The sequence below is a fragment of the Geotrypetes seraphini genome, chromosome 2, assembly GCF_902459505.1.
Source record: "Geotrypetes seraphini chromosome 2, aGeoSer1.1, whole genome shotgun sequence".
In the NCBI taxonomy this organism is placed as follows: domain Eukaryota; kingdom Metazoa; phylum Chordata; class Amphibia; order Gymnophiona; family Dermophiidae; genus Geotrypetes; species Geotrypetes seraphini.
In genome coordinates, this window is record NC_047085.1 from 269,043,922 (window position 1) to 269,058,613 (window position 14,692).

Here is a 14,692-nt window from a genome sequence, read left to right on the forward strand (position 1 = left end):
AGCTGCTGCTGGAGATATTTTCATAGTCCTTTTACCACTCACTGAATCATTAAAGCAAAATTTATCCAATTTATAGCGGCTCGCCATATATTCCACCTGCTATTGCACTTATTTTCAAAAATTTCAATTTACACAGAGAATATTTTAATCACTATTATTTTCAAGACCCTTTCAATAAAATACCATCACTTTTCACAAATTAAAACTCAGAGTCCACATTTTCCTGTAGGCTATTAACTGTCTATAATAAAGATAGAATACTCCTCCATTTAACTGAGATGGGTCTGCAATTAAAGAGTTATTGCTTGAATAATGAAAACTGCCCCTTTATTGCATCTCATTTTCCAAATTTTTGAAATTTTTTCCAAATTTTTGAAAGCTATTGCTGGGCATTTTAGCGTTAAAGCTTATGTAGAAAATATTTACCATAGCAATGCATAATGAGCAATCCGAGGCCAGCATTCACCTTCCCACTAGACAGCGGCAACCAACCATGTCCCACGCCGTTCACTGAACCGATCCAAGCCGGGCCCAGGGCGACCAAACAACTATCAGTCAGCCACACAGCTTCAAACCCAGCAAACGCTGCTGCAGCTCATCCGCGGGTTCTGTGCTCCCATTCCCCCCGAAGGAGAGGGGGGGGCATCGAGACGCCGCGAACCGTGGCCACTTTCACTTTTCGTTGTCCCGCCGCAGCAAGCTCCTTCAGCCACCAATCGTTCACCGTGCGGTCCCGCCGCCAGTGTTCACACGCTATCTGGGAAGCTGCACAGCTCGCACTATCTCCGAGCCCCGTTGGAGCTCAGGATTCACGCCGCCATTCAGGTAGCTAATGTCACTTCCCCCCTCGAGATGAGCTCTTCTAACATCCAGCTAAGCCTATGCTTTTTCTTTTTTCCTTGATCCCGTGGGATGGAGTGCGGGTAGCTGGACTTGGAAAGCCGAGACAATCTTTGGCAGAAAGGAAGGTACTGTGTGCAGAGAGACCCCAGCATCCATAAACTGAAGGAAGGGTTTTCTGTACAAAAGAGCCTGAAGCACCGAAACCCTCATCAAGGCAATAGATACGAGAAAGACTGCCTTGATAGTGAAATCCATCAGTGATGCCTCTTGCATGGCTCCATCATTGACTCCTGAACATAAACCCCTGTGTATCCCAACCTCCATACATAGGCAAGACACACTTTAAACTGTAGCAGAAAAGAAAGATCCAAGTAAGGAGCTAAGTTTCCAGGGATCTAAAGCTGAGTCTGAAGCAGTCCTGGCATTTCTAGCCCACATGCTAGCTTTAGTTGGGCAAAAAAAAAGTCTATCTTGTGCCCCTCCTGTATGATGTCCAACACTCATTGATCCGAGGATAGTCGAGCCCACTCCTGGCAAAACACTCGCAAACCGCGGCACTCATAAACCGAGGTTTGACTGTATATATTTTTCATGTGTTTTGATTGGGTAATGAATTATTAAACATATTTTTCTATTATTATCAAATAGGAGTCTTCTTTAGCCCAAAAACAGAAGTTTAGTATGCAATATATATATATATATTTTTGATGTGCTTTGCTTAAGTAATGCATTATTAAACATATTTTGAGCTTAATATCAACTTGGAGTCCTCTAAACCCCCCAAATAAAAGTCCCGTTCACCTATAAACGGATGCCTAAGTGATGCCTAAGTCACGTCCACCTAACTTGTGTCTACCTAGCGCCCAGCTCACGCTCAAAAGTAGACCTGGTTTTGTAATGTCTACATTTTAGGCATTAGGTAGATGCGTTTGGGCGCTGAGCAGCATAAGGTTCTGAAAATGGACATCTAAATTGAAGCTACTCCCACGCCTATTTTTCAGGCGCAGCTTTTTTTGATGGATGTCCATGAAATTGTGGACGTCTATTTGTAGAATCGCGTCCAGCGTTGATGTCCAAGTTCCAATTAATGCTTGTTAAAGTCATTAATTGAACTTTTATCCACTTTATTTGGACGCCTAATTTGGTAGACGTCCACATTATTCCAGGACAAGCAAGCAGCATATTCTCATGTATGGTTAACATCATCCATGGAGCCCCAATGCAGACAGCTGCAAAAGCACTTTTGCTTTAAGAACTTTAGAAAGTTCGCAACTGACCGCACCGCGCATGCACGAGTGCCTTCCCACCTAACATAGGGCGCCCGTCTCCTCAGTTCTCTGTTTTCTGCAGAACCGCAAAGTCGTGTTTGAATGCTCTGCAGTTTTTTTGTGCCTTCTTGCCATGAAAACTTTAGTTCCCTACTTTTCTTCTTACTTTCTTTTTCTCTTAAAAAAAGAATTTCTATTCTTTTTCTTTCTTTAATTTTTTGCCGTTTTTGATGGCGGAACCTTGTCCTCCCCCTCAGCCCTTGGACTTTGATTTGGCTGAGGCGGTTTTTCCTTCCATGTCCCGCCCATTAACCGGCTTCAAAAAGTGTAGCAGGTGCCAGCGCACTATTCCACTTACTGACCCTCACAAGTGGTGCATCCAGTGCCTAGGGCCAGAACACCATGTGGAGTGTAGTTCGATTTGTGCAACACTACAGAAGTGGTCCATCAAAAACCATATACTCCAATGAAAGCAGCTTTTCGGTACCATGGATACCTCCGACACTGACCAAACCCTCGACATCCCAGACATCGCCAGAGATACTGGTATGCAAGTCGGTGTCACTGTCAGTTGCTCCATAAAGTAAGCCAGCCAAGAAGCCACCAGCTTCCCAGACAGAGTCAAGTTTCAAGTTTATTATTTTTAATATACCGACCATTGACAAGTATCTAGCCGGTTTACAGTGCTAAGATAAAATAAAGAATTAAAATAATACTTATAGAAGGGGGAAGAGTGAACATTAAAGACGTTTTACAAAGACAAACATGAAAGTGGGGGGTAAATAATTACATTGTTAAAAATAATAAAGAGAAAAAAAATATAAGTTAAAAAGAAGAGGAAGGGAGAAGGGATGTAACATTAGGAATTGGGTCGCTTCTTAAAAGCGGTTGGCAGACTTTTGGGAATGAGAAATTTAGAAGCTGTGGAATGCATCTTGAAATAAGAACATTTTTAGTTTAGTCTTGAATTTATCAAGAAGATTTTCGTGGTGGAGTTGGGATGGCAAGGCATTCCATAAAGTTGGGGCAACTGCGGAGAAGTTGGTTTTCCTGGTGTAATATAATTATTTGATGGAGGGGACAGATAGTAGGTTCTGATCTGCTGATCTGAGAGTCCGAGAGGGGCAGAGAGGGATGATAAGTTTGTCCAGAAAGGGTGGAAGACGTGAGAGTTTGATTTTGAAGACTAACATAAGTGTTTTATAGGTAATGCGGTGCGTGATAGGTAGCCAGTGGGCTTCTTTCAGAAGGGGAGTAACATGATCATATTTCCCTAACTTATGTATAAGTTTTATTGCCAAATTTTGGATGAGCTGTAGATGTCGTAATTCTTTTTAGGGAATTCCGTTATAAAGAGAATTGCAGTAATCAAGATGAGAGATAACTAATGAATGAACAAGGGTTGTGATAGCTTTGGTTTCGAGGATAGAAGTTAGAGAGCGAATAAGCCGGAGTTTATAGAAGCAAATTTTTACCACAGAACTAATCTGATCGTGAAAAGTTAAATCTTTGTCTATGATTACTCCAAGTAGTTTTATTTTTGATTCCATTTTTACTGGGTAAGATTTAATGAGGATTTTTCCTTTTATTATTTCGTTGTTCTTAGTCGGAAAAAGTAAACCACAGGATTTATTGATGTTGAGGGAGAGTTTGTTTGCGTGCAGCCAATCACTGATTTTGTCCATTTTAGTGTTAATTTCTTGTATTTTGTATATGTTTGAAGAATCAACGGGGTGAAGTAGTTGAATGTTGTCTGCATATGCGAAAATCGTGAAGCCGATAGACTGAGCTAAAGAGAGGAGAGGAGCAATAAAGATATTAAATAGTAAAGGAGAGAGAATGGAGCCTTGTGGGACACTATAAGTTTGAACTATGGGTGGTGAGGTTTCCTCTTTTGAGTGAACTTTGAAGTTACGTTCATTGAAGTAAGAGGTGACCCATGAAAGGGCTGAGCCTGTGATGCCGCAGTTCCTAAGACGATCAATAAGAAGAGAGTGATTAACAGTATCGAATGCCGCAGATAAATCGAGAGATAAGGACAGATTTTCGGTGGTTAAGAAAGTAGTGTATAATGGTGATGAGACCTAGTAAGGATAATTCAGTAGAGTAATTAGAGCGAAAGCCAGTTTGATGCAGGTGTAGCGCATTGGTTTGGTCGATAAATTCTGTGAGCTGGTTATGTACAATTTTCTCCATAAGTTTAGAAATGAGAGGAAGGATAGCAATGGGACGGAAGTTTGCTGGTAATGTAGTGTCTAGATTTTGCTTTTTTAGTTTTGGGAAGACCAGAGCAGATTTCCAAGCTTTAGGAACAAGATTAACAGTGAGACTTTTAGTTACCATCTCCAATAAGAATGGACCAAAGATAGAAAAGAATTTCTTGAGAATTGAAGGGTGAATGCTTTCTATTGGATTGTTGGGAGCATTTATTGATTGGAAGATTTTGAAAAGATTTGTTAAAGATGGGGGTCTAACGTTAGAAAAAGTACTGAAAGAGCCAAATCATACCAGCTAAACAAAGACCTCTGATGCAGCTCACTTCCACATCTAGAGGTGCATTTTCCTCTATGTCTTCCTCACCGAAGTGAGCCGTGGCACCAGTGATGCAGGCATCCACCTTCCAGGTATCGGGGCAAGAGTTTAAAGAGAAGCTCGATGCTCTCTTTAAGTTAAGAGTTTGGGAGCATGTTTCAAATGCTTTCTTCCATGTCGGCTCCTCTAATACTGGCCCAGCCTGAGCATCTCTCCATACTAGGTTAACGGTACCCTCTCTAAAATGTCGGAGGTGACTAGCGGAGTGCCACAGGGTTCCGTCCTGGGCCCACTCCTCTTCAACATATTCATTGGGGATCTGACTCAAGGGCTTCAAGGCAAGGTAACCTTATTCGCTGATGACGCCAAACTATGCAATATAGTAAACGGCTATAATCTACAGGATGCTATGGAGCAAGACCTGCATACTTTAGAAAGTTGGTCCTTGATCTGGCAGCTGGGCTTCAACGCCAAAAAATGTAAGGTCATGCATCTCGGTAACGGAAATCCTTGCAGAACTTACACCCTGAATGGAGAAACTTTAACCAGGACTACAGCAGAACGAGACTTAGGAGTAATCATCAGTGCTGACATGAAAGCAGCCACTCAAGTGGAGAAGGCTTCATCTAAAGCACGGCAGATGATAGGTTGTATCAAGAGAAGCTTCGTCAACAGGAAGCCTGAAGTCATGATGCCATTGTACAGAGCCATGGTGAGACCTCATCTGGAATACTGTGTGCAATTCTGGAGGCCACATTACCGTAAGGATGTGCTCAGAATTGAATCGGTTCAGCGGATGGCCACCAGGATGGTCTCGGGGCTAATGGGTCTCCCGTACGAAGAAAGACTGAGCAAATTGCAGCTCTACACTCTCGAAGAGCGTAGGGAGAGGGGAGACATGATTGAGACATTTAAATACATCACAGGACGGGCCGAGGTGGAAGATGATATCTTTCTTCTCAAGGGACCCTTGACCACAAGAGGTCATCCGCTCAAACTCAGGGGAGGGAAGTTTCGTGGAAACGCCAGGAAGTACTTCTTCACGGAAAGAGTGATTGAGCATTGGAACAAGCTTCCAGTGCAGGTGGTCGAGGCACGCAGCATCCCAGACTTCAAGAACAAATGGGATACCTATGTGGGATCCCTACGAGGGTCATGCCAAGGGATAGGGTCACTAGGGTATGGACTTGAATGAGCGGGTCAGTAGAGTGACAGTATAATTACAATTATACTTTAGGGGGTCAGTAGACTTAAGAGGGTGGGTAAATAGCGTGGGCAGACTTGATGGGCTGTAGCCCTTATCTGCCATCATCTTTCTATGTTTCTATGTACTAAGACTGCCTCATCGGTAACATCTCAATGACACTGATCATCGTCATTGAGCCATGCTTCTTGACACTTGGCATCGATCTACTTCACCAAAGCATCGCTCCTCAAAGCTTCAGTCCCCTGCATCGAAGCGCCGCTCTTCACCTTCACTGAAACAACATGCCTGACTTTCACCAAGGCGTCATGCGTCGCCTTCACCGAAACATCCGTCTTCACCTTCACTAAGGCATTGGTCATCTTCTCTTAAGCATAGCTCTTCTAGGTACTGTTCAGCTTCTCTGGAGCATTATGCGAAAACAGCATCGTACTTCTGGGCACAGATCTAATTGCTCCAGACATTTGTCTCCACGCCCTCCATCTTCAAAATCTTCCAGTGTTTTTTCCCAAGCCTCATTCTCATCCTGGAGAAACAGCTCTTCATACTCTGGACTGCAAGAGTGCTTTGGCCTACTATTTGCAAAGGACTAAATCACATAGATCTTCTCTTCAACTTTTTGTCTCCTTTGATCCAAACAAGTTGGGACATCCAGTTTCCAACTAGTTGGCTGCTTTCATCTTGTTTTGTTATGCTCAGGCTGGGCTGCAACTGGAGGGTCGAGTCACAGCCCACAAAGTTAGAGCTATGGCAGCTTCAGTAGCTTTCCTTAGATACACTCCTATTGGTGAAATGTGCAAAGCTGCTACTTGGTCCTCGGTTCATACCTTTACCTCTTATTACTGTCTGGAATCCTATTCCAGACGGGATGGCCACTTTGGCCAAACAGTATTACAAAATTTATTTTCCTAAATGCCAACACTCCCACCATCCCATTCTGGTTAGCTTGGAAGTCACCCTTACGTGAAAATATGCTGCCTGCTTGTCCTGGGATAAAGCACAGTTACTTACCCTAACAGGTGTTATCCAGGGACAGCAGGCAGATATTCTCACAACCCACCCACCTCCCCTGGTTGGCTTCTTAACTGGCTATCTGAACTGAGGAGATGCACGCCTTATGTTGGGTGGGAAGGCACTCGCGCATGCGCGGTGTGGTCAGTTGTGAACTTTATAAAATTCTTAAAGCAAAAGTGCTTTTGCAGCTGTCTGCATCGGGGCTCCGTGGATGACATCACCCATATGTGAGAATATCTGCCTGCTGTCCCTGGATAACACCTGTTACAGTAAGTAACTGTGATTTTTGGACGCCTAAAGTTAAGATGTCCTTTACAGAATCTAGTCCTAAATTTGGCACAATCGACAGTGGCCAGATATAGAACAAAAATAGATTTGTGAATTTTGGGCGGGGCACCCTACAATATATGTTTAAAATAGTTCTAGAATCCTAGTTTATAGAACAACTGCTTCAGTTCTGATGAACAGCTAGCTTACTAACAGCATCAAACTGGAGAAGAATCATAAAATGATAATTTAGAAAAAATAAATTCCCGAAATGAGTGTAATACAATTTTTATTGGCTTAATTTACAAATGTACTGGTAAAGCTGGTTTGAAAATGCGTCTGTTGAAAATCTCTCTCTAACTCTGGCTCGTCCCTTCATTCCCATTGTGTTCTTTAAAGATGGGTCTTTTACAAACTTTTCCATGGCTTTGGAAAACTGTGCAGGGCTAGGATCACAAAGAAATCCTGTAACATCATTAACTACTGTCTCCACTGGCCCACCTGAATTCACTGCTATAACTGGACAATACAAATACATAGCTTCCAATGGCACTATGCCAAAGTGCTCATTGCTTGGTGTATAAAGCACACAGACACAACTACAAAGAAGGAAAATCTTTTCTTCATCTGTAAAAGACTTAAGGAAAGTCACATGATCTTGAATGTCCAGTTTCTTGGCAATGGCATTCAATTCTTCATAGTATTCCACATTCTCCAAAACTCTTTGGTCATACCCACCAGCTAAAATTAAATGAACCTTTTCCCACTCATGAGTGCAAAGTCGTCTTTGCAGAGCATGCAACGCTTCCAGAGCCAGGATCAGATTTTTCTTCCTTTCATATCGATTGATTGAAAGAAATTTTATCGTACTTTTCTTAGGAACTAAACCATCCAAATTTGCATCAACTGCTGTGTCAAAAGTACTGAAATTTAAAGAGGGGTAAAGGATATCTGGTTTGATGTGAGCTAAGGATCTGAATGTGTTCTTGAAGGTCTTTGCTGTGAAGCAGCTATTGACAACAATACAATCTGCCATGCCTGTGGTCATCTCTTCCAACCAGTCTATTGGGGCTCTGTAGATCCTTTTAAGGAAAGACTGTCTTTGGGTGAGAAGCAAGTCTGGAAAGTGGCAGTAGAACAGGACTTTCTTGGAGTTTCTGGCCAGTTTAAAAAAGGGAATACAAGCCGATACCTAGAAAACAAACAAAAAAAAAAAGGTCTTACAATTTATACAGAATAATCATCACCTTTCTTAAAAGTTTCAATATCAAGAAATGACATGGTACAAACTTACTTTAAAAAAGAAAAAGTACACTTGAAAGTTTTAATAATTATTTCCCCTTCTCCAACTGTCCCTCCTCCTCCTCCTTAAACTCTATCCCACCTAACACCACCCATAACATACACCAACTGAAGAAGATTGGATATGCAGGAAACTTTTATCTATGACCAATTAAAAATTCAAATGTCAGTTATCCCAAAAGAAAAAGGGTCCAGGTCTGTCCTCTATGATAGGGGGAAGGGGGTAATGGTTTCAAGTTTCAAGTGCATTCCGTAAAGCATTTCAGAGTCTGGAGCCGAAAGAATTTAGGAAGGGGTCCCAAATGTTCAGAAATGTATTAACCATCCTTCCTCCCAATCCAAATAGCAGAAAGGTGTTCTGTTTGAAGCAGACCATGCATTTGTATTTTCCGCCAAAACTGGGAAGCAATTGTCATCATTATTGGAAGCCCCAATTACTCCTGGAGACCAATCAGTTAGGGGCACGGTGATATCACGGCTCAAGATGGCTGCCTAGATCTTGAGCTCCGTGGGACCCAGTGTTTTGTTTTTTTTAAAGCAAAGACTTGCTTTTGGCTTGTAACCAACTTTTAATCACGTAGTTTGAGCTCTGGAAAAGCGCCCTGTCAGGGTAACATGCCGGGCGGTTTGCCTGCCCACCCAGATTTAGCATCTTTTACATATCATGCCTCTCCTTCTCGGCCTGGGGGCGGAAACAGCATGGTGGCAGCGATTGCAGCAACTAACTCCAGTTCTCAGCAAGACGTGCTTACTGCCTCAGTGCCACTGGAGGGATCGGACTCTTTCGCGGCCTTTCATCAGTTGTTGCTGGATATAAAAACAGATGTGTAGGCGGTCCGCTCCGAACTTGTAACCCTTTCTGCTGATATGCGGGGTGAGATCAAAGAGCTCAGGGGCCGGCTGGTTGAGTTGACACTAGAGGACCATCAAGCTTCTCTGTCTTATATGGAATCAGCACTTCAGGACTGTAGATCCACCAATTTGTTTTTGATGGATAAACTTGAGGACCTTGAAAATCGGTCCAGGAGGTGCAACTTGCAGTTTCGTGGGCTTACGGAAGTTCCTGATTATACTGACTGTGAAGCTACCATTCAATGGTTGGTGAATGCGCTGTTGGCAGATTCCTACAGGCCTTTGTCACCTGAGGCAATAGGAATTCTCAGGGCCCATCGAACTTTGGCACAGATTCGGCCTAATTTACCACGGGACATTATGGTGTGTTTTGCTGACTTCAAATTGAAAGAACTGATCTCATCTACAGCAAGGAAGCGGGATGATTTCCACTGAGATACTTACCCTATCCAAGTTTTCAGGACTTGGCTGCAGCCACTCTTCAGAGAAGGTGGAGCTTAAACCTTATACTCTTCATCTGATGGAGAAAGTTATCAAGTATAAATGACAGTACCCCTTCACCTTCATTCTATCTGGAGGGCAAGCTTCATAGAATATGCAATAAAATGTTTTCCTGGATGTCTTTTCATCATTTTCTGAGGCTAGAATGCACTCCGCCTCACCTTTGGAAGAGCCTTCAGTGTAACAGGTGCGGCCGCATTGGCAGAGGGTAATCCATGGGAAGGGGCGCCTTACCCGCCAGGCTTCTGGGACTCAAGTTCAGGCCTCTAGCTCCAGTCCTACCTGAATTTCTGTTGGCTGTTCAGAATTGCTGCTGAGTTGTCTTTTTGACAAAATTGATGCTATAATGTGCTGAGTTTAGTGTAAAGTGCTTATGGCTGTATATTTCTGGGCCGGGCCCCGTGTGAGGTGTACTTCCCCCCTTTTTTTTTTTTTCATTCTTCATGACGCACTAGATTTTGTAGTGCGCTTAACCATTTGGTCTGGTTGGGGGTGGGGAGGGTTTTTATTTTGTTTTGGGATTTGGGGGTTTTCTGTTCGTCCCATGGCTTTTTTCTTTTCTAGAAATAATTTTTTTTTTAATGTTATTGGGGGGGGGGGGGGGCTTAGATTTGTATCTATTAATTCAAGGGGCTTGAATATACCAATGAAGCGACAACTGTTATTTCGTGAGACGAGCTGGAAGAAAGCTGATGTTCTTTTTGTGCAAGAAACCCACTTACTTTTCAGTCATGAGAAGGCTCTCTTCATAGGCACTATTTGCCAGCGATATTGGCCTCTAATAAGTTCCATGCGAAGACAAAGGAGATGGGTATTTTGTTGTCCAAATGTCTCCCCTGGCAGGTTTGTACTATGGTGGCAGATAGGGATGGTCGTTATCTTTTAGTTCAGTTGCAGCTTTATCACCAGACCTACACTTTATTGAATATTTATGCACCTAACTCTGATCAGGGGGATTTTTTTGATCATTTATCTCAGGTCAAAGCGAAGCATGCGTCTGGTACATTGTTGGTTGGTGGGGATTTCAACCTCACTATTGATCCCTCCATAGATAATTCGGTTTCAGTGGTAGAGTACGGGCAGGCTGATAGAGTTCAATTGCAGGGGTTTATGGCTCAATGGGGGTTGGTAGATCTCTGGCGTGCATTACACCCCTGGGATCAGGATTATACTTTTCATTCCCCTAAACACAATACTTCTTCTCACATTGATTCATGGTTGGGAGGTCCAGCAGTCTTAGGGCAGGCTATGGAGGCTTCTATACAAGTTAATTCCTGGTCTGACCATGCTTCTTTGCTTCTGGAGGTGTCATTTGTGCCCTGGAAGGGTGGCTTTTCTCAATGGCGTCTTAATGATTCTCTTTTGGCAGAGCCTAGTCATTTGGTTCGGTTGAAGACTCGCAGGATTTTTTTGCAATTCAGTGATTTTTTGCAATTCAGTGATTTACCCGAGACCTCTTCTTTTCTTTTGTGGGAGACGTTAAAGGTGGTGATGCATGCCTTACAAGCTCATGTGTTTTGCAGTAGGCGAGAAAAAGAACAACATTGCATGATCGCTTGGTGGTGCTTGATAGCTCTTGTAAGGCGGCTGGTTATCTGGAGACCAATCAGTTAAGGCCGCTTTGAGACTGCCTGAGGAAGATTCTCGATTAGGGGTCAACCTGGTAGAGAAGGGGAGTATACCCAAGTTCAGTGCAGTACTGCAGTTACTGACGAGGCCTTCGAAGATCACACTGGAGTCCATTTGGACAGCCGTAGAAACCTTCCAAGGGGGGGTGTGACTTTTGTTACCAATTTTGTGAGTAATGCTTCTGGAATCAAAACTGGAATTTCATACGGATCAGGAAAATAATTTGAAAGTTTTGGAAAATTCTGTATCCCAGATAAAGGAGGTAGAGAATAAGCTGCTGCTGAATGCCAGTGTAATACACTGTAAAGTAGAAAATTTGGAAAATGAAGTTAGATCTTTGAATTTAAGATTATTGACCTTCCCTCAGTATAGCTAAGTTCTGTTCGAGATATTTACTTTCATAAATATTTGAAGGAAATTTTTAAATAGCCATAAGATGGTCTTCTACTATTGCAGAAATTGTATTTTCTACCAGTTTCATCTAGTGTGCTTTCTTTGGGCAGCAGAACTTTCAGTTTGAATGTAACAGCTCCTTTGGAAAGTTCACAGGAGGAAATAGTTTTTAGAGCTACTCTTTTGGCGTCTCTCATTTTTCTTCAGGATAAAGAATGCTGTATACCATTTAGCCTTCTCAGTTGTGCTACTTTTTAGATGGATGAGTTAGGAGTACAGGCAGTCCCCGGGTTAAGAACAAGTTAGGTTTTAAAAGCTGTTCTTAAGTCGGAATTGTATGTAACTCAGAACTTGTAGATTTTAAGATTATTGTTGCTTACCTCTGTTTCCAGGTGACAAAAGGACCAACTGTCCCCAGTGTTCCCTCTAAGGTAGAGCATTTGCAACCACACACTGTTCTTAATATGGCTATGCATTATTCCTGAATCTGCTGCAGGAGAAGTGTATGAGTCTATGCCACTGGAAATACTGCTCAGTGAAATCAAATGAAGCCGCAGCTGCATTCTTAAGTACGAGTTATACTCAAGTCGGGCGTCTGTAATTTGGGGACTGTTGTAGTTAGCCCAAATGGGGAGGGTTAAAATATTTAGATGACGGGTTCCTATTTTTTCTTGGTTTCTTTTTCTTTCCTTGTTAATGCTTTTACCATACTATGAGAATGTAGCACAGTGGTTAGAACTGCAGCTTCAAACACCCTGAGACTGTGGGTGCAAACCCACGCTGCTGCTTGTGACCCTGGGCAAGTCATTTAATCCCACCATTGCCCCAGGTACATTAGCTAGATTGTGAGCCCACTGGGAGAGACAAGGAAAAATGCATGAATACCTGAATAAATCGTTCTGAGCTTCCCTGGGTCACTGTTATAGAAAATTGAATAAATAAATAAAATAATGATCATAGCCCCTCTTCTTGTGGACTATAAATCTTATTTTAAGCATATTTTCCTTGCACTCTCTTTTTCCCTAATAATTGTTCTGTGGAGCATAATTTCTATACAAAGCTAATATTTGTGAAGTGTATTAATAATTTTTTTGCATAATGCATAAAAAAGGACAACAAATGCTTCTTCAATTGCAACTTTGATCCTTGATCACAATGCATCAGGATGACTTAAGAAGCTGCTTGCCACTTACACAGACTGTTAAAAAACACAAACAGATGAGTTGATTTGTGAAAATTAATTAGTGCCTTACCGTCCTATGAATGGGATGAACCAAAGCTTCACATACAAAGGGACAGTACAAAATTATATAGGCAAAAGAACAGCTTAGATCAATGAGTTAGCTAACAACCAGTTCTATTCAAGGAAATCAATGTCAACAAAAATACAAAAAAGGGGTCTTTGACTGATAGGTAGGATTCAGATGGTTTTGAGACTAGCACAACATGGCTAAGCCTCCTGGTACTTCAGGTTTGATCTCCTTCATTCTGGGGCTCTTCATCAGTGTAGATTTTAAAACAATCCTGGTTGCACACCAATCAATTACAGGCACTTTTTTGTGATGTCACTGATAATGGCCAAGACTTGAATTTTTTCAACAATGTGGCAAAGGCAATTTCTTACGATTTTAAGACATAAATGTTAACCCCAAGTTTTCTAGATTCACGCCAACAAGCCTTGAGCATGTAAAAATGTTCAAAGCCCCATGCCTTGATGCTTTTGGTACTTTGCTGATTAGAATATCGTGACCCTAGAAGGTAGGGAAGTTGGAGATGAAAGAGAATGGGATTTGCATACAACCTTTTTGTGGTTAATCATTCAAAGCGGTTTACAAATATACAGGTACTTACTTTTATACCTGGAGCAAGGGAGGATTAAGTGACTTGCCCAGGGTCACAATGGTGCTGGGATCGATTCCACAACCTCAGGGTGCTGAGGCAACTGCTCTACCACTAGACCACTCCTCACCTTCTGGAGATCAAGACAGGCGGATTAGGGAAGGACAGAAGTGTTGGACCGCCCATGGGGTGTTGTTAATAGAGTTACAATATGGCTCCAGAAAAAGGAGGATGGATTGAGATATCGAGTTTTACTTCTATTGCTTTCAATGGAAGTAAAACTCGATATCTCAATCCATCCTCCTTTCTCTGGAGTCATATAACAAGCCTAGTAGTTAGGAAAGGAGACGTGTTGGACACAACAGGGAAAGAAAAGTGCTGGACACCATAGTGGGAAGCTCAGAGGTAGGGAAGGTTACTGGAGGGGGGAAGGTTACGTTCGTAGAGGGGGCATACTATGGGATGATAAATAATGAAAATTGAGGCAGGGGAGGTGCTTGCAACACACACTATCCTAATACCCCTCCCCATAGCACTGTTCCGGCACTGTCTACCTTGGGAAGTATGATGTTATAGGGACCCATTCAATCCCACCGTGAAGCCACACACCCTCCTCACCTGATCACAGAACACCACATCAAATTCTGCACCGCTCAGGAAGAGAATGTAAAGCACCAAGTAGATCATGCGCAGGTAGGAACACAGCGCAGCGCCGTGCCCGAATACCGTCCGGGGAAGCCAGTCACCCGCACACATGACGAGCACATCTCGCGAGTCGGCGAAGCAGCGATCCGGGTCGTAGTGCGCGGTCCAGACTTGCACGTCGCAGCCGCGCGCCTGCAACGCCAACGCCGCATCCAGCACTAGTCGCTCTGCGCCACCCAGGCCTAGATCCGGGTGCAAAAAGAGTACCTTAGGTGCCATCCCAAAGACGGAAACGAGAGGCACATGGCTTCCGGGTAGCGAAGCCCCATTGGCACGAGAGTTATGCCTCGCTAGGAAATGACGTAGCTGGATACCGAGGATGGCCACGTCAGCTTGATCTTGT

The 14,692-nt window shown here is 43.0% G+C and overlaps 1 protein-coding gene across 1 annotated transcript; it reads right to left on the bottom strand.

Moving 5' to 3' along the window:
- Positions 1 to 7,400: 7,400 nt before the first annotated feature.
- On the bottom strand, positions 7,401 to 14,686 carry ALG2 (ALG2 alpha-1,3/1,6-mannosyltransferase). The gene is made up of 2 exons (XM_033929635.1): positions 14,263 to 14,686; positions 7,401 to 8,320 (listed from the first exon to the last, which is right to left on the bottom strand). Exons 1-2 carry the CDS (start codon positions 14,566 to 14,568, stop codon positions 7,418 to 7,420), a joined length of 1,209 nt encoding a protein of 402 aa, XP_033785526.1. The 5' UTR covers positions 14,569 to 14,686; the 3' UTR covers positions 7,401 to 7,417.
- Positions 14,687 to 14,692: the final 6 nt, after the last annotated feature.

Coding starts and splice junctions, on each gene's coding strand:
- ALG2 (XM_033929635.1), bottom strand. CDS start 14,568: ATGGCACCTAAGGTACTCTTTTTGCACCCGGATCTAGGCCTGGGTGGC. Junction 8,321..14,262: donor ATGTGGTGTTCTGTGATCAG/GTGAGGAGGGTG, acceptor TTTGTTTTCTAG/GTATCGGCTTGTATTCCCTT.